The 26,941-nt window shown below is 31.6% G+C and overlaps 1 protein-coding gene across 1 annotated transcript; it reads left to right on the plus strand.

Moving 5' to 3' along the window:
• The first annotated feature begins 1,322 nt into the window (after window positions 1–1,322).
• Jhbp3 (Juvenile hormone binding protein 3) lies at window positions 1,323–25,347 on the plus strand. Its single transcript, XM_088233634.1, has 6 exons — window positions 1,323–1,633; window positions 3,715–3,807; window positions 7,196–7,346; window positions 11,296–11,429; window positions 14,715–14,864; window positions 25,007–25,347. Exons 1-6 carry the CDS (start codon window positions 1,570–1,572, stop codon window positions 25,156–25,158), a joined length of 744 nt encoding a protein of 247 aa, XP_088089760.1. The 5' UTR covers window positions 1,323–1,569; the 3' UTR covers window positions 25,159–25,347.
• The last annotated feature ends 1,594 nt before the right edge of the window (window positions 25,348–26,941 follow it).

Genomic DNA, 26,941 nt, shown 5'->3' on the forward strand with positions numbered 1-26,941 from the left:
TAGCATGTGGATATACTCAAACATTGTTGAAATATGTCGGAATTTAATTCAATTTCAAAATTTACTTATTTTTCTCTCGTATTTCAAATGGGCTTCTAAAAAAAAACTGGCCTCTCCAGGACGATCAAAATATTAAATTAATAGTAATTAAAGCAAAAATTGCTTATTGGGACAAAAAAATTATCACTCTTAATGAGTAGATATGTGTACCGTGGGTACATACCGATGTACCTACCTAGTGTATCTTCAAAATCGCTCTGGAAAATTTATCTTCAACTATGTCGTCATGGTAAAAGTATAATGTCCTTGACTGCCAACTTTAATCGCGGCCCTGGGCCCCGGTTTCCATACTTAAGATTTTCATCTCATACAATCAAGTCGAAAACACTCATCTAGTGTTCTGGTTCTATTTCACTTCGTAAACAGAACTAAATGATTTATCCGCTTGGACACGTTCAAAATGTAATCAAGCAACAACCATAATGATGGACGCTGCAATGTGTTCCGAAACGTCACCAAAGAGTGCGAACGATACACGGGACAATATTTTTTTAATCCATCTAAAAGGCCGTTAAAATGTTTGAAATTTAATGATTTCCCTTTTTTTAAATAACCTACATTTTTTTATAAAACAAAAGTTTAAAGATCTATTTTTTTTGCAACAAAGAGGGAAAACATTTACAGGGCTTATGACCTGTCATTGGCTGGTTTATTCAATTTTTTTTTTCCACATTACAAACAATAATAAATAATAAAAACTGTGTGACCTCACTGGGTAACCCGTGCCAGGGACACTTAACATTATACTTTTTTATTTTTTTTACATGTGAGAATGCACAAAGAACACTTAATTTACATAAAGAAATTTAAAAAAAAAACAATTTTAAAAACCATGTATTTATGGTTGATGTTAAAGTGGCCACTTTACACACTGCGCAACAAACAAATTCTGCCTATGTTTAAAAATCCTCACTATCACCATTCTTCCATCTGTTGACTTTTGTGAAGTAAAAGAGCTGAAACCTTAATCATGTGGGTGAGATTCATCCAGCTGAATCATTTTTCCTACTAGGCCACGCTAAAAAACATTTTTAAATTTTTATACTTCTCATACTAGTAAGTTTTATTAACAATGTTTTTAGCATGTCCAAATGTCCACAAATCTACAAAAATTTGGACACACTGATAACATTTCAATTTTTTTATTTTATAAGATTATTTATCATGAATTTCTAAACATTCAAATGTTATTCTATTAAATTTCGCATGCTAATGAAACAAAGCAAAAATAGCAATAATCTCCGTCAGTAAGGTAAAACCGAATCATTGCTCAGCTCGTAGTCGGTATAGAGACCCGGTTGCGTTCGAACGCGCTCCTAAATTTAAATTATTCCATCAGGTTTTCATTTCACTTGCGCGGGAAATACATTTAAATAATCATTTAAGCGGGAATTTTACAAAGTCAGAAAATCTATGGTTCATATTAGTGTTAACTTATTTTAGTAAAACGTATTAAATAAACACGCTTTTATTTGTGATATCGGTTTGTTATACTAAATTAAATTAACAATGAAATCTGTATCAATATTTTTTGTTCTAAGTATTATAAGTGGTTCATTAGCTGCTGATCTTCGTAAGTATAAATATTTATTATTTTATAATCACACATTATTATAATCGTTCTCTGACACCGTAGTAAAAATATGCTAGCTAACAATATCATCATCTTCATCAAACTTTAATTCGCGCATGATAGTGCATAGGACATTCATCATATCATCACTAAATCCTTAACACATCGACAACTTAAACAAATACAAACTAATATCACTTTCAGACAAAGGGATTTTGAGTATTATTAAATTAAAATCCATAACCCACTTCCACTATCAATATAACATTTCTTGTATATCCACGAACAAGCCATGTCTTAGTGGTATTTTTTTGTTTACTATTTTTACTGTTAATATGTATTTCATTGACATGTAATTATCCTTATTTTTTTGAATACCTACTCTGTTTTACCTTGTATGTATATTTGTTTATTTACTTTGTTCATTAACGCCCAAAAGGCATTTACAAAAAATTTAAATAAAATACATGCTAACATACTAAATAATAAACACAGAATATACAGAAACAATATGTGAAATTAGTTAGAAATGATATAATAAAAAGTAAAAAAAAAACAAAAATAACAAAGGTATGCAAGAAAAAACAATAAGCATATAAACAAAAAATGCAAAGCTTATGAAATAAATTTTGTAAGCAAACACAGTTAATAAAGTGTAACGGTGAGCAAGTAAGACAAATTTAAGTTAAATTAATAAACAAGCAAGAATATGTTATCGCGAAAAAGTAAGATATAAAAAAATGTATATGTGAAACGCGTATTTGCCAATCCTTCAATGCAATTTGATATAATAGTAAAAAATAAAAAAACAAGTATAAAGTAATAGAAATAAACAAGTAAGTTTTTTTTTTTATTTATGGAATTGAATTGTCAATAATAGTTATAATATATTGTAAAAAAAAAAAAGAAATAATAATAAAAAAATAATAAAACCGAACTACGTCATTACAGTTTTCTGTATAATATCTTAGATACAATTCCAAAAAAGCATACTTGAGTGGGGTATAACTCAGTATCAATTCATTTACAAATTGAAAATATTGAAAATAAAATTTTGCATAAAAAACAGTTTCCATTAAGTATTGTAAAACAGGAGAAAATATAAAGAAATAATATAAAATCTTGTCGGTAATTTAAATATGTTCCGTAAATTGACATAATATTACACATTATTATGGAGAAAAAAAACGAATGTCCTAGTAATTATGGCCAAAATTTTGTTAAGTCAAGGATGATATTTACTCAAGCATGAGGTTTTATTGATATAATTACCCCATTTCAACAACATTTTGAGTGAGTTAAAATGTTCATTGACAAGTGCTGGATTCTATTCCCTATCACGATTGACATAAAACATATATTGCAACAGAGATGGAAAATATACTTGGAGTGCGAATGTAGAAGTCTAGATTTAAATAAAATTATATTTGAAGCAATTACTTTGCATTGTATTTATTTTAGATAGTTGTACAAATAAAATTTGTTGTTATTTACTTTATTTAGATTTATTACTTACAACCGATGCGCGATGATTAAATGGTTTAAGTGATCGCTTAGCAACAAGTTATTAAAAATAGTACGGTTATATGTGTGGGTTTCATAGTCAATTGATCGACGACACACATTCGTGCTAAATAATTTCACCTGAAATATAGTGCGACGACCGTTGGAGCAAGTATGCGTTTTCTATTGAATCCAATAAAACATATTATGCAAGTCTCACAATATTGCACATAACGACGAGAGCGTCGTCCTGAAGTCCATTAACGTTGTTTCTACCATGGAGATATGAAGAACGAAGGAATGTGGCATATAAAGAGACTACAGGGCGTGGTAACGCCCAGTCGGTCAATCAGTGAGTCCAAGTGCAGCCAGTTCAAAACCTCATCGCCGTAACACACACAGGACATAATAAAATAATTTTTTTATTGCCATGTAATAAATACGCATTAAACAGCCAACTCGTGTCTTCTGTCAATCTCCAACTGGGGTAGGAGCTCCACCAACCCCTAGCCACCTCATCCTACATATGTAAATCTTCCTTTTTTTATGTTTCACTAAAATTCTTTTTCGTTTTTTAGCCGCGTTTCTTCACATATGCAGAAAATCGGATCCAGCCGTTCAACAATGTTTCAAAAAATCTGTGATGGCTTTAAAACCGTATCTCGCAAAAGGTAAAAAAAACAGTTCTACATTAGTTAAAAACCTTATTTTTTTACTATTTTGTCGGCCTCCATGCAAGGGGTCTTGGGTTTGATCCCTAACATGCTAGACATGAATTATATATTTAATAAGGTGTTTTACGCTAGAATATTTCAAAGTGCCCGGACTGGCACTTGACACCTAAGACTGATCATCTTCTCTTCATGTAACAAAAATGATCAAGTACGCTGCAGCATATTGTATATTGAGGTGCCAATGCAGTGCCATAGTCATCATTATGTGCGAAAAGGGAATAATTATGAATTTAAAACATTTAAGTTTGTAAGTGAAAATTCTTGATGGAAGTTCATTGTAATTTATTATATATCACTAGTGTTTTATTTATATAATAAATTATGAATTTCATACTAAAATCTTTTTAAACCTTACCATTCCCTACTACATTTCTTATAAACTCTATTGTAGAGGTATTTTTTAATTTCCATTGTTATTTTATTTTATTAATGCAGCTGCAAAATGTTTTTCTTTCTTTCTCTAAATTATGTTTTTTTCAATAATTATATTAATTACTTAAATAATACATGAATATTACAGTTTGCTTGCCTAGATTTATTATTCTCTTTGGTATGTTCCCTGGTTTAAAAAAGTTGTTTCATTTAGCTTATTAAATGATACCTACTGTTTAACTTTAAGCTTCTTTTTCTTCTTCTTCCTCTTGGTCCAGGTCGCATTTATATATTTATTTATTTATTCATATAAATAAACATATTACAAAGAAAATAACAACGTATCCTTAACTCTATGAAGCCAAGAGCCCTTAGTTGAGTTGCGATACAACATAAAGGAAAGTTGAAGCATGCATGTAATTAAATTGACGTATGACCTGTTTATATCGGTGGGCTGCTTTAGGATAATGACATCTAGCTGTCCTTCCATCTTTAAGACGACTTTCCAGTAGTCTTCTGCTGTGGAGGTTTTCAGATTTAATGAGCTTAGCAATCGGTCCACATCGTCCTTCCGTTTCTTACCCACCTCATCTCTTCAACACCACAAATATAACTTATCTTTTAATTTCTGATCGGATCTCTGAGTTTTGCTTGCGATGGAGCGTAGGGTTCTCATTTCCGCTACTCTGAAAGGACTTTTTGTCCTGGTGGTTCCAGCTCTCACTTCCATCCCTTAGGTCATGATGGTTCGGGCGCATGTCTTTTCTATTCTGACCTTTCTTTCGATTAGCGTCTGTTTGTTTCTCCATATAGTATACCGCAAGCGGCCAGCTATATCTGAGGCTTTGTTAGTATGGGCTCGTACTCCGCTTTTACACTTTTTCACTGTTATTTACGTATTATTTATATCACTACAGAGATGGGCAGAATTTTTTTGTTTGTTTCAAGATTATGGATATTTGAGCGTTTACAGGGCTTATGACCTGTCATAGGTTGGGTTCAAGTGGCCACTTTTATGTAGAATTCTACAACATTCCCCATTCCGCTTATTAGCGAATATCCATATCGGAGACATTTTTGGTTTTTGTATATATGTCATGAAACAAGGAAAGCTTTCGCTAGCGCGTTTGGAGCGCCATCTATGTATTTGATATTGAGGTTAAGTATTAAAGCAAATTACTTTATTTATGTAGCTAAGACTCTATCCGAGTTAAATTAATTACTAGTAATTGCCTGCAGATGACTCTGCAATTTATTTTTACTTAATTTTTGACCAGATCATGTTTACACAATATTATTTTTGGTATGTGTATATATATTTACATATTTATACACACACAATTCTGGGTTTTATCCCAAGGGGGAGTAGGTATATTATTATTTATATCACTACAGAGATGGTGTATTATTATTTATATCCATCTCTGTAGTGATATAAATAATAATATACCTACTCCCCCTTGGGATAAAACCCAGAATTGTGTGTGTATAAATATGTAAATATATATACACATACCAAAAATAATATTGTGTTATTTACGTAGTTTCAATTTTGATAAGGCCTTAGATGCATTTTTATAGTGAATACAATCCGATGTCTTGTCATCAGTCATGCATTCGTTCCCGAGGTCTTACACTGGACACATTAATATTTAGAATCGTATGAGACTTCCGTAAATTGACGAGCGGTTGTATTCTTGAACCATCCTTGCAAATATAGTCGATCAAAAACCCGACGAGGTTTATCTCGAGTGCCCCAAAGCACTTGACATTGACAATCGACTGCGACATCGTCACTTCAGCTGTCAAACTTCCTCCGCGTAAAACGCGCGCCATTCATGTTTGAATGATAAGTATTTTTATTATATTTTAACGTAAAATATACAACACTGATAAATGTTATGATGTTGGTGTATCAACAAATGTACAATAAATATAACTGTACTGATTTTGAAAATCTTATCAAATGAAGTTTCGACAGAAACATGATTTCAAAAATATTTTATTACTTTTAGTGTCAAAATACGTATTTGAGAGAAATGAGGGTATTAGAAGCAAAATCTCCATTACAGGAGTTACTGAGATATTTGCGAAACACTTTGAAAAAAAAAAGTGAGATTTATAATTATGCTTCAGTAACGCAATATAGAATGCTAAGTTTGCGGTGTCAAGTAGTGTAATTGAAATCTGTTTTTGCAAGATTTAGATACGGTTTTAAATAACGCTATTATTTAGGTTGATAGGTTTTTACAAATAGTTTATTTTGGTCTCAATAACTAATTTTTCGTTTTCGGTGGAGATTTTAAAAGCATATTATATGATACGAGTATATATCATAAAATATGTTTTTAAAATCCTTTACATGAATACGAAATATTTCGTATGACATGTAGATGTATGTTATGTCAAAGGCAAATAATAATTATTAATGTTGCAGTGTCTTAGAAAAACATTTTCAATTGATCTTTTGTAATATATTACACACATAAAATATCCAAAAGGAGAGGTTTGACCAGAAATAATATAAGTTTTAATGTGGCAGGATACTCATAGATAAATACGTTTTCGTTAGTGTTGCCAATTTAACAATCTTCTTTATAAATTAATTGTCGTTGTAAGAATAGCAATTTGACAAAGCAAATGACATGGCCACTCGATTATTGTCGAGTGGGTGACAAAATCTCACGTCTTTCCAGCGTAACGCCCCTGGGATGGTATTCCAAACGCTCTCGCGGCCGTATTATTTCGTGTATTTACATACAAAATACACGAGAAAAAGTAGTTTCTCGTGCCGCGAGACTGGTTTAGAATAACACTCCGGGTGCCAGTTCAAGAACCGTGTAATATTGCGGTGTAAAACCACCGTCTAACCATATTTAATTGCGACCTTGCTACGAATCGAACTTACTCAAATAAAATTCAAAGTTACATTCTTAAATGTGTATGTTTCCAGGAGTTCCCGAGTATAGAATACCCAGGATAGAGCCTCTGGTTCTCAAGGAGCTACTAGTTTCGGAACCAACGGGGGCAACCCAGACCGTCAGAATTTCGGCCAACAACATAAAAGTCTTCGGCTGTTCGGATTATGACGTCAAAAACCTTGAGTAAGTGCACACATAGCGGTTTTAACGGAAATAAAATGGTGTTGTTATTATTTCGTGGCCATTTTGATTTGGTTAGGAAGTAGTTTACAAATTAGTAAGCCCTTCACCTTGACGCAATGACAGGAAGTTTGATTTTTGGAAAAGTATTTTCCGCGTTGTATTTCTGCTATTTTTGAAGGAGATCTTAATTAAAATAATTATTTATTTGATTAAATTTATTGTGAGGGCAATGCCCTTCCGATCATTTTGATAAATACCTTGTTAAGCCGCTAGTATCAAATGGGTACAAGGTACGACAATATTTTGAGTTTTTCCAAATTTTTGTATACAAGGATTGGATTCAACTCCCTGGGGAGCTGTTAACATTAACATATTACAACAGAGATGAGAAACATTTTAAAGAAGGCAATATAAAAGTCATATTTTTACTAAAATTTTTATACCAACTATACTTCTTAACACTGTTCCTATCTTTTATTTTTTTTATATTGTATTTTTTAAATTTAATATTGTTTATATACTCATGTTTTATATAACTTACATGCATGTAAAAGCCTTATAGGCGTGAAAAATTAATAAAATTAAAAATAAACATATAATTTGCGTATAACAACCGTAGTCTTGTACCTTGTATTAACATTTTACAACAGAGATGAAGAACATTTTAAAGAAGGCAATATAGTAGTCTAGGCATCTAGAGGGCTTATAACCTGTCATTGGCTGGCTTAAGTGGCCACTTTACACACTGTGTGACATTCAATATTCTGCCCATATTTAAACATCTATATTACTTCAATTATTTCATATGTTGATGTTTGTGAAGTTAAAGAGCTGAAACCTTTATTTATGTGAGTGAGATTCATCTAATCAAATTATTTCACCTACATACTAGGAAACGCCTGAAATTTAAATTTTTTAATTTCTTTATTTCTTCGTGGACCAGTGGATTTATCAAAATTTTTTTGAGTTTGTCCAAATTTTGTAGAAAAGGATTGGATTCAACTCCCTGGGGAGTTGTTGACATTAACATATTACAACAGAGGTGAAGAACATTTTAAAGAAGGTAATATAGAAGTCTAGGCATCTAATATGGGCGGAATGGTGAATGTTACACAGTGTGTAAAGTGGCCACTTAAACCAGCCAATAACAGGTCATAACAGATGAATTTGTACGGCTTCTGGGTGTGGAAAACAGTGCATGAGATCTCGCTCAATTATAATTATTGAAGACATACAAACTGATCTCTTTCAGTATATTTGGATTATCTTTGTATATATAATTCTTCTGTACGTGTGATGTTACTGAACTCCTCTTTAACGGCTTAACCGATTTACCTGCGGTTTTCAGCGAAATGTAGATCTTTGCGCTGCGCGTGTTCGTAGTTATTAAAATTTTCAATCGAATCCTTAAAAAGTTAGAAGCGTGAATCTTTTTTTATCGTCCTACCAGGGTTGTATTTGACGAGTATGCATATAGGAAAAAATTGGTAGGATATTATTTTTTTTTTTTTTAATGTTTACAAACAATATTTGCTTTTTATGGATCCCAATCAAATTCTTTCCTTACATTCCTTATAATTTCTACCCATTTATTTATTTTTAGTGGATTTTTGGCAAAACTAAAATATTATTAACTGACATTCAATACATTCTTGAAAAACACATTCACGAATAAAGTGCACCCCTGTTGGCGAGAAGAGTTAAGTTTGACATTAGCAAAAATAATTTTATATTTGAAAATGATTTATTTTGAGTTTTGGAATTCAATCGTAAACAAGTACCTAGATACCTGCTTATAAATGAAAAGTCTTTTTCCAAGGTAATAACAGGGAAGCCAACGTTCTGGCAGGACAACGTCTGTCGATCCGCTAGTATATTATACTTCCAGAAATTAGTTTGTAGAAATGTTTCCCAAGATAAAAATAGTTTAGGATTGACTCTAGAAAAGTGTCAGGCTCTTGTGTTTAGCAAGCTATTAACCAACGTAAACAAATAAGATTGTTCTGTTTTTGAGGTCGTGTATTAAAACGATTATATTTTGTACCTATCTTTATTTAATTCTGTCATAAAAAACACTAAAAATATGAAAACGTCACAGTGTCACCCATTAATAAAATTTACGAGGAAATTAAACACTGTTCGCCAACATTTATTACAAATTTTCCAATTGTCGTGGGTCATGGATTACGCCACAATGGCCGATAAATAACTAAATAAATTGTGAGTCTAAATACCTCTCTGCATTTTTATTGCAATGGGGTCTTGACACGTCTTTTTAAATATATTTTTAACAATTAAAAAATATACAATGCTAACGTTGTTATTACCGTGCAAGGTCGATGTTTTTTCACAACGATTTAAAATACGCATATTTTGAATTGCCCGAAGACGAGACGTTTTGCGTTCTATGCGATAAACGGCGTGTATTACGTTACCGCGTCATACTTGTTCGCAATGTTTTTTAGAAGTGCACTCGGCGGGTATGATTTCAATTCAATTCAATTCATTTATTTTAAATATAACATATACATTACAAACATATATTCAATACGTACATATGATGTGTGACGTCAAAGTGTGTATTTTTGTGTGTAAATATCTTTTAGTATACCCCTATACTAGTGGATTTTTCTAAGCTGGCGCGCGCGCTATACTTACACATACGCATTGTGTAGTATCCGTGAATAAGCCCATGGTATGACATCGCACGGCATACGCATTATGAAAATAATCTCTGTCTCTCTCGCGCTCAGACGCGCTTATGAGCGTGACACAGGCAACTATTGATTTATTAGTTGCTAATGATATGTTAATACAATATACACAGGATGTTTCTGCGTTTGTCTGAATTTTGCTGCTATTCTTAATAGTAAAAATATTATGATATGTACGAGTATTAAGTTATGGATTAAAAACACTGGTTAATAAATATGTAGGTATTTTCATTTCATCAAATCGTGAATAGGTCGATTATGTAGTGATGATGACGCTTTTGCAAAACTTACACCAAAACATGTTTAATCTAGAGAATACTGATTTTAAAAAAATTGATGTTATGTTTTGTTAAATTCAATGTTTTTAAAAATCTCTTTTGGATTAGAGCAAAAAAATCAATTACTTTAGAAAATATAATTTATTCTTAAACAAGTATGTTTTTTATTTAGTATTTTGTGTTTATCATAATAATAATTAAAAGAGTCTTATTAAAATGCACTGTACAAATTACATCGGAAAAAATATGTGTACACACTTATTGATAAACAATAAATCTTGTTATTTATATTCTCAAAACAATCTACACAACCTCGCATTTTAGTTCTAGAGTAATTGACTATAAAAAAATACATTTTTTCAAGTTTAAATTGCTTCTTGTTCTTGGAAGAACTAAAATTAGTAAAATGCAACATTTAAAAAATATATTTGAAAAATATAAAATAATGAAACGATGTGTTTTAGTAAATACATATTAAATTTTCTTAACCCATTGCAATTTTTTTTCACATACACAACCGTCTAATCCAACACCGAATTTTTAAAAAAAGGTAGCAAAAATATTTATCAACTTTACCCAAGTGATTAAAATTGGTAAACATTTTTTTTAATCGACATGCTATGGATTTTAAATGCGTTCGTGTGAGTTTTCTGAACGCGCTAGCTTAAGTTAAACCACCAGTACCTATGTGGGTACATTTTATTATTTTTACTTATTATTGTTGCTTTGAGTTTTTCTTATGTTTTTATTACTTTGTATCTAATGCATATACGTATGTTACACTGATGCACTTAAATAAATGTAAAAGCCCGTAGGGCGTATACGAATAAACTCGGGATTCCTCTAAACGCACAGGCGCTCGAATTATTAAATAAGTTTAAAAAAGGCTTTTTTCTCCCCATCCAAACATTAACTCGTTGATAATTTTTAAAACACATGTTCCTTTTCTACTTTCAGTATTAACTTTGAAGCCGGCATAATGAACTTTGATATAATTCTGAAACATCTTTACATTGATGGAAACTACAATATGGATGGAAGGATTCTTCTTTTCCCCGTTTCTGGATCTGGGCAGGTTGTTGGAAATTTCAGTAAGTCATCTCATGTTTAAGTGTATTACTTCTTATTTATTTTACACTAGATTTTACTCGTGGCTTAACTCGAATGGTATAAAGGAAAAATAAGGTAGATAGTAAATTAGTTTTGTCGTTTATCAACGAGAATTTTCCCAAGAATGATATGTTTAATTGGGATTGAAAGAAGTCTTCTAACGTAGCGTCGTTATTCTATTCACAAATCTAAAATTCTACTGCATGTATAAAGTATGTACATATTTATTAGATTAAGGAATATTTTAAATCAATAATTCAAAAATAGCTTTTTACTCAATTGTACAATCTTTGTTACAATATAGTATTGTAGGATGGGGTGGTGCATATGCCAATATATTAAACCCTCCTTAAATAACAAATTACAACGGGGATGGAGAATACCTTAAATAAGGGAATATGGATGGCAAGGCATTTACAGGGCTTATGACCTGTCATTGGATGGTTTAAGTGGCCACTTTACACACTGTGTAACATTCACCATTTTGCCTATGTTTGAACATCCATATTTCTTCAATTGTTCCATTTGTTGATTTTAGTGAAGTCAAAGAGCTGAAACCTTTATTGTTGTGAAGAGATTCATCTGACTGAATTATTTCACATACTAGGCAACGCCTGAAAACAAATTTTCAATTTTTACACTTCTTCTAGAAACAGTTGGTTTCATTACAATATTTGAGTTTGTCCAAATGTTCGTAGACAAAAGACTGGACTTCACCCTGAAAATCTAGTGAAATCCTGGGTGAAATCTTGGGTAAGATTAATTATTAAAGGAATTTTAAAGAAACCCTCAACATTCAATACGGAAAGTCTACATAAAATATTTAAGTTTCATACAGTAGACACTTTTTATAAATAAGTTCTATTATACAAATTTATCAATAAGAAAAAAAAAAGAATTTGAGATTTATAAGTCACTCAGAAACCAACAAAATATTAAAATTCCTAAATTCAACACAAGTCATGGTCAAAATAGCTCTGTCTTCAAAGGTGTAAAAAAATATTATAATCTCTTCAATGAACTAAAAACTATTGAAAATAATACATCAATAAATAAATTTATAGTAAATCTAAAGAAATTTTTTGAAAACGTGTAAAAAGTACATTAAATTTTATGTAGTATGAATGTACTATTGTTTTATGTTTTTCACTGTATATATCCTATGTTTTGATTTTTTCTCATGTACTCGTATATTAAAAACGATATAAACTCTAATAAATTAACAACTATAGTAGGGCCAATTGAATAGGTCACATTTGACACTTCATAAAAATTCAACAACATAACCTTGTAAGGGCGGTAATAAAATATTATTAATTTTTTCGAATTTAGAACTGCACAATTGCTTAATTTTTTCAATTACGATTACATATTTATTGCAATAATGATAAAAGAAGGTAATTTTAAGATTTACTTTCACTAATAAACCATTTTAAACATAATAAACATTTTCTGTTCTAAACAATGTTGCATCAGTGAACCCTTTTTCTTTTTTAACTCTAGGGATGTTACCCAGAAAAATCGAATGTTGATAGTTTTGTTAAATTATGTACTTATCTTATTTTGTTCCTTAAATTTACGACTGAAAATAATAATGGGACAGGGATTCGACTTATGATTTTTAAAATAAAATTACAGAACCCGTAAGTACTTTTTCATAGCATCTGAATTCAATTCACATATATTATGTTTGAAGTCCGAATCGATTTATTCACTTAAATCGTTGTTTTTAAGCAGGTTACCTCACTATGAAGTTAAAACCGACAAATGTCAAATGTGACCTATTAAATTGGCCCTACTATACAACTGTGAAAGTCACTCTCCAAACACAAGAGGGAGTATCATTTTTTGGAGAGTTACAGTGATAGCATTTACTAAATGTGTAAAAGTAGATCTGTATGGAATTTTCTAAAAACATGTACCTTTTGAAAAATTAAAAAAAAAAGGCTTCTTCCTTATCCCGTCTCGATATGCAACGATGAAGATTGCGTTTGTAATCGCAGCCCTGAGGATAAAATGAAACCAGAACCCGGGAGCACGATTACAATCGAAAGATACGGAAGCTATTATGTTATACATAGTAAAAAATAAATTATAACATAATTTTATCTCCGTGAAATTCAAAATTTTGCTAAAAAATACGGCAGACCGAAAATATTTACTACTAAAATATTATTCAAATTTATTTTAACAAAGAGGAAAAATATTATTGAGAAGGAAATATGGACGTCTAGGCATTTACAACTACCTACATTATCTACTGAAATTACTACTTGGTAAAAGAAGAAATATAAAAATTGGAAAATGGTTTTCAGGCGTTGCCTAATAGGTGATTAGGTTAAGCCGGATGAATCTCACCCGCATAATAAAGGTTTCAGCCCCTTTACTTCACAAAAGTCAACAGATGGAAGAGTTGAGGAAACGTGGATGTTGAAACATGGGCAGAATGGTGAATGTTGCACAGTGTGAAAAGTGGCCACTTAAACCAGCCAATGACAGGTCATAAGTCCTGTAAATGCCTAGACGTCCATATTCCCTTCTCAGTAATGTTTTCCCTCTCTATTGAAATGAATTTAAATATAAATAACTCTCTAGGGAGGAAATCAAGCCAGTCTGCAAGCATTTGGACATACTCAAACATTGTTGGACTAAAATATTACTTTAAAAAAAAAACATAATTCCGTCACAAAAGGTTTGAAATAAAATAATATGTTTTATAACGATTTTTAAGGTATAATTTCACCTTAAATTAAAGAAGTATACCATAAAATTTACGTGATTTGAAATTCGTGTATAACTGAATAAAAAATAAAAAAAATGCTAGTATGACTTTTTTATTAATTAATTTTTTTATCTTTAAATCTCTTGAACTAATTTTACTTGAATACTACGTATTGATATGAGTATCAGTATGCCAGAGTTTAGTCTGAACTTTAAGAGGCGTAATCTGCCGATCGAAAAATTATTATATTTTAGTTACATACAACTTTTCAGTAATTTTTTTATGAGAAATACCTCAGAAAAGTATTGTTTTTATATTATTTTATTTATTTTATTTTATTTCCATTATTATATACGCCCAGAGTGCATTTACATAATAGGTACAAAATAAAATACAGTTTAAGCGTTTGATTAATAAAGTTAACATGTAGGTCTAATAAATATTTACGGCGTTTTAAAATGACAAAATCGTATGATTTCCTTATTTTTTATCAGACTACAGCATTAAGTGATTTTTTTTATAACAATTGAATGACTTTTTTCAGCTAACTGTGTTGGAGTTTGCAAAATGGACGCAGAACTGGTCAAGAGAGATGGAAAAGACTATATTCATGTGAAAAGCATGGACCTTGAGATTAAAGTTGGAAAAGGAAGCATTCATTTGTTTAATCTGTTTGGTGGTGATAATGTTTTAGGTAAGGATATACTATTAAGTGTTAACATATTTTGTCTGTGTAATTCCAAATTTAAAATTTACACTAAAAGTAAAACAAAATGGTAAACATTTTTGAAACAAATTAAACAATTTAATAAATTTCTTTCGTCATTCGAAAGAAACTTTTCTGATCTACAAAATATTCCGTTTGTTTTTACAATATTAACACACATCGATATGGCGTGAACCCTTAAAAATGATGACGTTTAACTCATGTTCAAAAGCTCAGTCATGCCCAACGCGTATTTAGTCGTTCTTCGCCAGCCAGGCGTGACGTTTAGAATCGAAACCCAAATGCTCGCTTGTGTCATGGAAGGGTATAAAAACCTTTCGGATAAACATTGTAAAAAGGATTGTGTAACTTTTCATAGGTTAAATATTTGTTCATGGGTGATTAACAAAGTTTAAAACAATTCATATTCAAATGTAAATATTTTTTTTTTGTGAACGTCAAACTACGCTTAGCGACGCAATTGCGAAGCTCTACTTAATAACAGGGATGCACTGAAAGTAACACGTTTTTAAAATTAAGCATACGTGAGTTAATATTTATTAATTTATTTGCTTACTTTATTGGGAAAACAAACATTATGTAAAAAAACACATTGACTATTTCATTGTATATTAGTGAATGATACCCATGCACACACCAAAAAAAATGTTTACGCCAAAGACAATAATTCAACTATTTATTTATTTATTTAACTTATTGTACATAATGTTATTTGTACATTGGCGGACTTATTGCCTAATGGCAATTTTGTCCAACCAACCAATAAAATAATTGTTTTATTTTTACAATTCAAGTCACAGAACATATTCAATTAAAAAGGTAAAGATATATAAAAATAAAAATAAACGTATTTGTTTATAAATTACCTTAAATCAAAACTATTACTTAATGGGAAAAAGGAAAAAAGAGGAAAGAGGAAAGAGGAAAGAGGAAAGAGGAAAGAGGAAAGGAGGAGAGATTAAGGAAGAGAAGGGAGATGTTTTTTGAGACGTGATTTAAACAGAGATAATGTAGTAACATTTTTGATGGTGGATGGGAGATGATTCCACAGTCGAGCGGCATGGACACTATATGAGTTAGAGAAGAAAGAGGAATTGTGGATGGGTATTAAGAGAGTGCCTTGAGAATTAGAACGAAGAGGTAAACCATGAGCTGATAAGCGTCGAAATTTTTCACGCAGGTATATAGGAGCGTTAGAACCATAGAGTACATTTAACATAAGTTAGAGGGAGTGATAGTCTCTCCGCTGTCTAATTTTGAGCCATTTCAGTTGCCTACGATAATCAGAAATGTGGTCATATTTCCTAAGACCAAAAATGTACCTTATGCATGTATTCTGAAGTCGTTCAAGTTTATCGAATTGCTCACAGTTTAAATCAGTCATGGAAACATCAGCGCTATCTAGAATGGGTAGTAGTAATGTTTGTACAAAAGTGCATTTAATATTAATGGGTAAGAATTTTTGCAACCTTCTAAGAGAGTGTAGACTGGAAAATATTTTGCGGCTTAATTCATTAGCATGAGCTCGCCAGCAGAGATGTTCATACATTAGTACTCCTAGATTTTTTACGGATTTCCTGTATTGAATATTGGTACCATTGACATTAAGAGGATTAAGTAAAGATACGTCTAGCTTACTAACCAATATTTGACTACCCGCAAATATAATTTATGTTTTAGATTGGTTTATAAGTAAACTTATCTTTTACATTTAATAAATTATGTTAAACACATTAAATATAAAAGGTGAGAAATGAATAAAATGCATATAATAATAAAATTTATTGACTATAATATGCTTCTCTCAATATTTCCATGACTTTTGACTAAAATTTACGTTTATTGTCATTTAAAATTTCCGCCTCGGTAAATCTACAGTTGTACTGCTCGCATATTCAAGGTATTGTACATTGCGTTGAATAATTAAATGACGCGTTGTCTGTGTAAAACAAAAGATTTTGTCTTGTCGGTCTAGATGGCACATGGAATCGAAGTCTTTCGAGTAGATTAAGGAAATCAATTTTATTGTTTGTTAATATTATTTTTCCAATCTCCAAAGTCCGGTAAAAAAAAATGGGTCAAAGTTAATTTTTGGTAGCATACACATGATAGTTAAATGCAGCCCCGGTGAAAACAATCTTAGCAACTATGGGTACGTTTTCTTTTCACTCCTCTTAAAAATATTTTACTCTATTGGGCGAGTCTATGCATTATATGTTAATGATTTTTACGTTACATAATTTATTATATTATTTTATTACAAATCTTTGAATTGGAATGTTAAGTAGGCGAAAGCGAGCATTTCCGACTGCCCCATTTGTTCCTAATTTGTCCCCAATCTTCTGAACAAATCCTGTGAACTTGTCCCTTTCTTTCACTCTATGATTGGCGAGTGGAGCTTTTTGCTACTATCCGTGGCCCTGTTATAAGTTCTATCGGATATACAGATTTGGTGGCTTCTAAAAATAATTTCAAGGCTTTTAAAAAGTTTTGTAATTTTTTTTATTTTTTTTTAAATTTTGTTTATTAAGAAAAACAACAGCAATACAAAAAAATATTCACAACATTCAAACATATTTTTTTTCAAATAATAGTTTTTTAATTTTTTAATAGTTTTTTAATCATTTCGGCAAATTGATCATGTCCAATCAATTTAATCCCAGTCAGTGAAGAATTCACTTCCTCTTTTTTCAATCCAATGAAGTACATATTATGTACTTCTGGATTACTTTCTTTCAGCACAAAGATGATAAGGCTACCAGATTACAGAGAGCTCATTCGGGCAGCTTTTCTCGTTTGAACACGAGCAAATTTTCCGTGTATGTGGGCACCGCCAAGGAGACTTATGTCCTCAGATGCCGTGTGCGGTATGTGGGGGGCAAGCTCCCCTATTTGTTCGCGTTCAATCGAGTGCCTGCCCGCCTTACTCAATTTAATAAACTCTTCTAAGTATGTTAATTTAGCTACAACAAACTACAGTACACTCGCCAATAAGAAGAATAGGCAAATATGACTTTTTTACTTTTAACATATTACAACAGAGATGAAGAACATTTAAGAGAAGGTAATATAGAAATCCAGGCATCTACAGGGCTTATGACGTGTCAATGGCTGGTTTAAGTGGCCACTTTACACACTGTGTAACATTCACCATTCTGCCTATATTTGAACATCTATATTCCTTCAATTCTTTCATCTGTTGATGTTTGTGAAGTTAAATAATTCAATTAGATGAATCTCACCCGCATAAATAAAGGTTTCAGCTCTTTAATTTGTCTATGAACATTTGGACAAACTCAAATATTGTAATGAAACCAACTGGTCCAAGAAGAAGTTTAAAAATTGAAAAATTGTTTTCAGGCGTTGCCTAGTATGTGAAATAATTCAGTTAAATGAATCTCTTCACAACAATAAAGGTTTCAGCTGTTTGACTTCACTAAAATCAACAGATGGAAGAATTGAAGAAATATGGATGTTCAAACATAGGCAAAATGGTGAATGTTACACAGTGTGTAAAGTGGCCACTTAAACCAGCCGGTGACAGGTCATAAGCCCTGTAAATGCCTTGACTTCCATATTCCCTTATTTAAGATATTCTCCATCCCTGTTGTAATTTATTAAGCTCATATTTCAATTTAAAAAAAAACTGTTGGAGCTCTTTAACTACGCAAAGATCATCAAATTGAAGAATTGACGGAATCGACGAATTGTCAAGTTGTATTTATGTTTGTGAAAGTATGGAGTGACAGGTGAGGGATGTTTAAATTCGATTATTTGCACATTTTAAATAGTTCACTAGTACCAAATGGGAATCAAGTTGTGGTAGAGCGGAGGTCGAACCTCAGAGCTCTGATCCATGAGTCCGAGACACTACCGCGAGACAACAACCCGGTTTGTAATGATTCCTTCGTCTCTGTTGAGATACCTGATATTGATTAATTGTCATCACGAATGATTACACGTAATAACACAACTGTGTCCTCGCGTCAATATTATTTTATAGTCACTGTTTCGACACGAAGAAGGCCGTTTGGATTCGGGTTAAGAACAATTTATATAAAACATTGATTCGTTTATTTTTAGCATCGAAAATAAAATTGAGCCATCGATTTGATGAATCATTAGATTTTTCGTGATCGGAATTTCGACATAATACCTAGGTGCATGTGTATATGATATAATATGTATAGAACATAATAATATAATGATAATAATAATAATAATCATCATTATCATCACAGTATTCACCATCATCATCACCATCATCATCGTCATAGTCAACTTCGTCGTCTTCGTCATCATCATGATCATTATTGATATCATCACCATCGCCATCAACGAAATCACGATCATCATCATCATCATCATAACCATTATCATCATCGTCATCGTCATCATCATCGTCATTATCATCATTGTCATCTCCATGAACGTAATCACGATTATCATCATCATCAGCATCATCATCATCGTCGTCGACGACGTCATCATCATCGTCATCATCATCATTATCTTCCTCGTCGTCATCAATGGTCATCATTATGGTCGTCATTGTCGTCGTCGTCATCATCATCATCGTCATTATGATCATCACCGTCGCCATCAACGTAATCGCGATCATCATCATCATCATCATCATAACCATGAACATCATCTTCGTCATCATCGTCATCATCTTCACTATCATCGTCGACGTCATCCTTATCATGGTATCAATTCGTCGTGGCCATCATTATCATCATCTTTATTATTATCATTATTGTCATCGCCATCAACGTAATCACGATAATCATCATCATCGTCATCGTCATCATCATCATCACCTTCGTCGTCATCATAATGGTCACCATCATGGTCGTCTTCGTCGACGTCGTCATCATCATCTTCGTCATTATCATTATCACCATCATCATTACCATCAACGTAATCACGATCTTCATCATCATCATGATCATCATCATCACCGTCGTCGTCGTCATAATCATCATCATAATCACCATCATAAGTCCCAGGTTCAATTCCCAGAAATGAGTTGTTTGTTCACAGAAACATTTCATAGTCTCTAAACTGGCGTCAGCAGCGTACCACTAATCATCCTTCCTTGTTTTATAAATCACCAAAAAATGCTGCCTTTAGTACTTTTAATGTTGCTGGTGGGTTTAAATTAAACACAAACCATTACACCGTTTTCTATATGGGTAAGCAGAGAGGATAGAATACAATATTATTTTATCTTTATAAACCGACTATTCATGTCGTCTCATGCCCGTACCCTGAATATTTCAGTATTTTACGTCCATCCTCGAGTATTGTTGGATTAGGTCAAACCGTGTCTCATTCAGTCCAATCGCTTTGAATGTCCAAACAAACGCAAAACCCCTTTCTTGATTTTGACCATAATGCTTGTCTCAGCCTTGTATCGTGTCATTGCGCTTCCATCGAAGATAGTTTCACCACGAAGACAGCATTCAGCCTTTTTGTAAAAATCAAACATAAATTGTCCACAAGAAATACATCGGGCAGAAATTTCGCATGACCTCTTTGAAGGTTTAAATTGATTTTTTAAAAACGACAAACAAATTTCGCTAAAATCTCCATTTTCATTGCCGTTCTTCAACATTGACATTTTGTTGATATTTTCACAAGTTTTCTAGGCCAATCTTCAATATCTTCATGGACTATACGTTATTTTTAATCCGTATTTTTAAGTTCGAATGTATGCATTTAATTATTTAGGGGCTCAGATGAAAAATGTCTTGAAAGCATGGAAAATAAAAATAATCTTCCATGGTCCCTTCTCAAAAATATATTAATATATCAATATTTTAAGGATAAAGTTGTCTTAAACAAAAATTGTCATGAATATGCTACTAGACAAAAGGATAAAATAAGACTACCATTATTGAAAAGAGCTGAGTCGCAAAATTGTTTGATGTATAAGGGTTTAAAAATGTATGATGAGATGCCTGAATGTATGAAGAATGAAAAGTGTCTGAAAGAATTTAAAAATAAATGCATAAGTTACTGTAAGGAAATGTAAATATATATAGATGATGTAAATGTACATAATAGTTTATATTAGTTTTAATATAAGCTAACTTAAGAAATAAATATAAAAAAAAATTTAAAAAATGTTTTCCCTCTCTGTTGCAACAAATTTAAATATGAACAACTCCCAAGGGAGAAAATCCAGCCAGTCTGCAAGCATTTGGACATACTCAAAACATTGTTCAATCTTACATTCGTTTAAAAAGGTTTCAGCTCGTTTACGTCATAAATTTTTCACGTTAAATCGACAGGTTCGATTTTTGAACAATCCATTGCCAAAAAAAATATGTTCATAATTCATTTATCCATCATAAATATTCCAAAGTTAGCTTACTGATTTAACTTACTCATTTAGAAAATTTTAATACAAAATTTTATGCCTTAAAAAATAACTCATTAAAACACTTAAAATTTAAATGTTTATCAGTGTACAATTAATATATATTTAACGGAGTTCTGGTCCCGACCCTGATGTATGGGAGCGAAATATGAACTTGGAAAAACAGAGATAAAATTAGGCTGAATGCTGTCGAAATGCGATCTCTCAGGCAAATGAGTGGTAAAACTATGTATGATAGATGCACAAATGTTGAGATCCGTGCATTATTTTTATTTTATTTATTTATTTTACAGAAACAAACAGTCAACAATGATAAAAAAAATCATACGTATTAAATTGTGGTACAACAAAAGGGTGTGTTTATGTGTATTTGTATGAGAGTAAGGGTAAAAGTGTGTTTGTGTGCATGTGTGTGTAAGTGTTCAGGTGTGTGTAAGTGTGAGCATCATTAAATAGCAAGTGGGATCGTATCGCAGCCAGAAAGAATCAGTTTTAATTTATTTTGAAATAAATTAAGGGGCGTGTTAAATATATCAATAGATGAAAAAAAAGCATTATAGTTAGAGCGAGAACGATAGAGGAAAGAGTGTTGTGCATGGCTGAAACAAGCATTATTGACAAAATCAAGAAATAAACTTTGCGCTAGTTTGAACATGTAGAGCGAATGGACAGCGAAAGAAAGGCTAAGAATATTAACAATGCGAATGTTGATGGATGCAGAAATAGAAGAAGACCGAGAAAGACATAGCACTTGAAGATGGACATGTCAAAAGTCGGAATAATCGGCGCGCGTGCATGAAAATATGTATGAATGTAGAGGAAGCGAGATCTGTATGCAAAGATAGAGTGATGTGGCGTTCTATCCTCTCTGCCTACCCTTACGGGAAAACGGCGTGTTGGTTTGTTGTGCTGTTTTTGTTGTTTTATGTTATTATAATTTTATGAAAAGATTGAAAATATATATAGCCAAAACAGTAATATACGAGTACAAAGAAAACTTTCCATTCCTCGACAAAGCGTATCACTTTTCAAGATTCAATAAATATAAAACAATTTCGTTTTTGACCACTTATATTTATTTTTTCTACCGACCGGTTTCAAAGCTACACAAGCTTTATTATCTGGGCATACTTAACTAATGAATCTTTTCCATCTCACCTTACAATTCTCATCTTTACAAGAGCAACACGACCAAAAAACTTGATTTATTAGCTACATATGTTTCGACATATAAAATTTATTTGACAATATTTAGTAATCACTGTCAAAATAAAATAAGATATGATTTATTAGTTAAGTATACCTTGATAGAGAAGCATTTGTACCTTTAAAAACGGTTGGTGGAAAAAAAAGGTTGAAAACAGAGTTGTTTTATATTTGTTTTTTTATATTTTTTTATTTTTTATTTAAATCTTAAAGTAGGGCACACATATCATACATATTGTTATGTGTGTTCTAATAATAATATTACAAATATATTTAATTTATAAATTGTTTATCACATATGTCTTGACCATTATTTTAAATTTTGATATGTTTTTTTCTTCATAAATATTTTTTTCCATTTCGTAATACTTTTTAATTGCTTTAAATAAAATTGAATTTTGTGACTTTGCCTTTTTCCTAAATGGAAGTCTAATTTTGTTCTTTTCTCTAGTATTGTGATCGTGTTCATGCTGGTTCCGATCAATTTTTTTCCAAAATTCTGTTTTTTTATTAGAGTTTATAATTTTATGAACAAATATCATTGTATTGTAAAATATTCTTTGTTTATATGTTAATAATTTCATTTCATTTACCATCGACTTTACCCTCGTATATCTGTTTTTATAGTGAATAACCACAAAGGCAGTAATGCAAATATACATTTAAAATTCCTTTCATATCCAAAGTGTCAGACTTTGGAATGAGCTGCCTCTTCATGTAAAAAATGTACCTTCTCTGGCCATTTTCAAGAAACGCCGGAATTACTATATACCCTATAGAATCCTAAACTCTTTATTTTGTTTTTTATTTGTATTTTTTTTAATATTCCTTCTCTTTCCTATTTCCTATTTCTGTCTTTGTCCAAACTCATTTTCGTATCTCAAATTCCTAATCCTTGAAAGTACACATTAAACATAATTTAGACTTATTTAAACTTCTTTCGACTGTTCGATTGTTCAAAGAAATTTATATAATCTTGAGGCCTAATGCACCAGAAATTCTCTTTTTCTTAACGTGGATAAGTGTCATGTAATGCGGTTTTCTCGAATCGAAAATCCATTAGTTTTTCAAAAAAGCATCAGTAATACAATATTAACTCTTGTAAAGAAAATAAATGATCTAGGTGTCATCTTTGATGGAAAATTAACTTTTGTTCCCCATATTAATAGGTTTTATCAATAGAGTGACGGCGGACTTCAAAAATATTAATACCATCAAAACTCTTCATTGCTCACTAGTTCGACCCCATCTTGAATACGCTTCTCCTATTTGGTTTCCATTCTACAGGACTCATATTGACCATATCGAGTCTGTCCAACACCGTTTTCTAAGAAAAGTGGCATGGTTGCTCGGATAACAAAGGGGTAATTATTCCTATTTTGAAATAGAGCAATCTCTTAATCTGTCTTTATTGGAGAGACGTAGAACTGAGATGGACCTTATATGCATTTTCAAAATATTTAATGCTTTAAGTGATGTCTCATCTCTGTTGCAATCAATTTCTTTTCATGTTCCCAACCGTGTCACTAGAAGTCAAAATCTGCTATTTATAAAATCTTCTAAGAGCAACTTTGGTTTTTATGAACCAATGTCCAGAATGTGTAGATTAGTCAATTCATCACACGACTTTGAATTTTTTGGGATAGATCTTCCGGCTTTTCGTAGATCTCTTTGCGACTAAACAGTGTGGGATGAAATTGGATTGGCATGGTTTAGCTCAAAGTTTTAGTTTTTTTAAAATATATTGGATAGAATTATTGTTTTGCCCTTGTTTGTCTTTGCTAAATAGTTTTATGTTCTTTTTGTTCAGTTTCTTGCATTTATGTCTGTATTATGTATTATATATTATGTATTATATATGACAGTCCCGAACTTCAAATTGTGCGAATTTTTATGTAAGACAGCGTGGGACGAGACAAAATACTTCTTTTTCTTTTGATTTGCATAGTTCAAACTAAGTCAAATACTCACCTATTCCACGGTTCCACATGTAAGCAAACAAACATGGAAACATAGATTTATTTAATTTATCTTTATACCAATTAAAATCATTACTTTTTAATCACTTCTTTTTCAATCATAAAAATGTACTAAGAGTTATACTTGTTTTACTGTTTATGCTATGATACATCGCCTCTGTTACTTCAGTACTTTTTATATTTAAACCATTTATTTATTGTTAATTTGCTGCATATAAATGTTATATTTTCATTTATTTTTTTTTAAACTGTGAAAGAGGAGGAAAAAAATTAGAGCGGTGAATGGGTATTGAAAGGGTTCTCTCATAACTAGAACGAATATATGCCTATGCTGTGATAGAGGTTGGAAGAGCTATCTCAAATAAACAGGCGAATTGGGATTATTCCAAATATTGTGAAGAAGATATTGAATGTGAATGTTTCTTCTATTCCTGATAGATACTGAGCCAGTGTAGTTGCGTGGGCTATATGTAGGACACTTTTAATTGTCAACTTTAAGTTTTAATGTACAATAATGTTTTTTTTTTATTTTTCAGGGGAGGTGATCAACAACGTCATCAATCAGAATTTCGACACCTTTAGTAAGGAATTGTTCCCCGCTTTGGAAAGAGAACTTTCGAGACTTTTTCTAAAACTCACAAACACTATTGTATCTCAATACACATATTCACAGCTATTCCCCAACTAAAAACATTGGCATTGTAAAGAAGAATTTATCAAACACATTAAAAAATAGGGACTTTTAGTGAAATTAGAATTGTTCACGTACTGATAACACAGAAATTACAATTTCAGACATCCTGCAGGCACGGTTGGTCTAAAATTACCACTTAAGAAAACCTTTTAAGCTTATTAAAATTGTCGACTAAATCGAAAATTTTTGACTTTCATTTCTTTTGAGACATCCTGAAAACACAAATGTTAAATATTACAATTTTGAAAATCCGAATGTACAGTTTATACAGGTTAGATTAAAATTGAACGTAGTTATGCAGAAAGCAGCCAGCCATAGAAAAGTGAAACTGAGATAAGAACGCCTTTATGAAACGAGTGAATAATCAAATCTACACGACAGTTGCAATGTTAGATTAGAACCGTAAGATTTTTCTACTGCTGTGGGTGTTTTCTGCAAATTAAAAAACACAATTTTTGTAATCAACATCATTTTCAGAAGGTGATTATTACAGTTTTTTGGGTGAAAGCGGTCTAGCTGTTTTTAGCAGAACATAGAATAAACCTTACTGCACCCGATAACATTAATATCAAATTTTTCAAAATTTTGAATTCCTCAACTCTTATAAATTTAAAGCAATTTTTTAACAGCGATATCCATAGCCGCAATCTTGCAGATCTAAAAACCTGCATATACCAAAATTTCATTCCACCAAGTTTGGTAAAAAGTTCTTGGAGAATATCTTTCAAACGCTGTACAATAAACTACCAACCAAAATTAAAATTAAAATGCGTAAATTGCAAAGCATGGCTCTGAAGGACTTCTACCTAGACATTTACTTGGAAGATCTGAGTGAAAATTATTTTTAAAAGCTTCTTTTTCTTGGTTGATCTGTTATCAGCTAGAAGCAAACTCCTGAGACATGGAGTTCCAGCTGTTCTTACCTCTCCTAGGTGGTCTTCCGGGTAGACGGCGAACAGCTGGAATTTTGTGAGCCATAGTCTAGGGGATTCTAGAGCTGTCCATTCTATTGACGTAATCTCTCCATAATCTATTTACTATGCCTTGGGTATCACGAGTCCATCTAACTTCTTGATTCCGGATTCTACTCCTTAGGGTTTTCCCTGCGTTTACCCTTAGCATTTTCATATCTGACGTTCTGAGCAGCTATTCAATTTTTCTGCTTATTTTTTCGTTTTTTTTTCTCTTTCTGTCTATTCTCGTCTCTATTGCATACACCGTGATTGCTCTGACACACGTTTTGTATATCCAAATCTTGTTTCCAATCCACATGTGTTCATCGTACCATAAGACATTTTTTAGGCATACAGATGTTTTATTAACTGAGATGGATACGTTTTAATCATCACTGCCACTATGGGGGCATCGTCTGCGTGGCATGTAATGTTAACAACCTTATCTCTCTTAGTAGATTTCACTTCTTTCATTCTTGAAAGCGTCTTTTTATATTTATTCTGCTTGTGTGAGAAAAGGTTTATGGTTTATATATTGCTGTGTTATATTAAGTTATAAAGCTGCTAAACTTGCTTTGTTTCTTTGTTGTTATCAATATGTGTTTTTTTTTCATTGTTAATATTATTTAAGTCCCGTATTAAGTTGTTGTAATTCCTGGGAACGTAATTCATGTGTATTATATTTGTAAAATACTCTGTGCTTTATGATTTATAAATAAAAAAATAATAAAAATAAAGAGATATAGCTTTGAATATCATTAAAGAAAGATGTGTAAAAATACAGAATGGTGTATTGTTCTATTATCTATGCCTATCCCTATGTC

Source organism: Micrasema longulum, unplaced genomic scaffold, assembly GCF_059751315.1.
Source record: "Micrasema longulum isolate JH-2025_06_02 unplaced genomic scaffold, ASM5975131v1 h1tg001135l, whole genome shotgun sequence".
In the NCBI taxonomy this organism is placed as follows: Eukaryota; Metazoa; Arthropoda; class Insecta; order Trichoptera; family Brachycentridae; genus Micrasema; species Micrasema longulum.

Coding starts and splice junctions, on each gene's coding strand:
- Jhbp3 (XM_088233634.1), top strand. CDS start 1,570: ATGAAATCTGTATCAATATTTTTTGTTCTAAGTATTATAAGTGGTTCA. Junction 7,347..11,295: donor TATGACGTCAAAAACCTTGA/GTAAGTGCACAC, acceptor TTCTACTTTCAG/TATTAACTTTGAAGCCGGCA. Junction 14,865..25,006: donor TGGTGGTGATAATGTTTTAG/GTAAGGATATAC, acceptor TTTATTTTTCAG/GGGAGGTGATCAACAACGTC.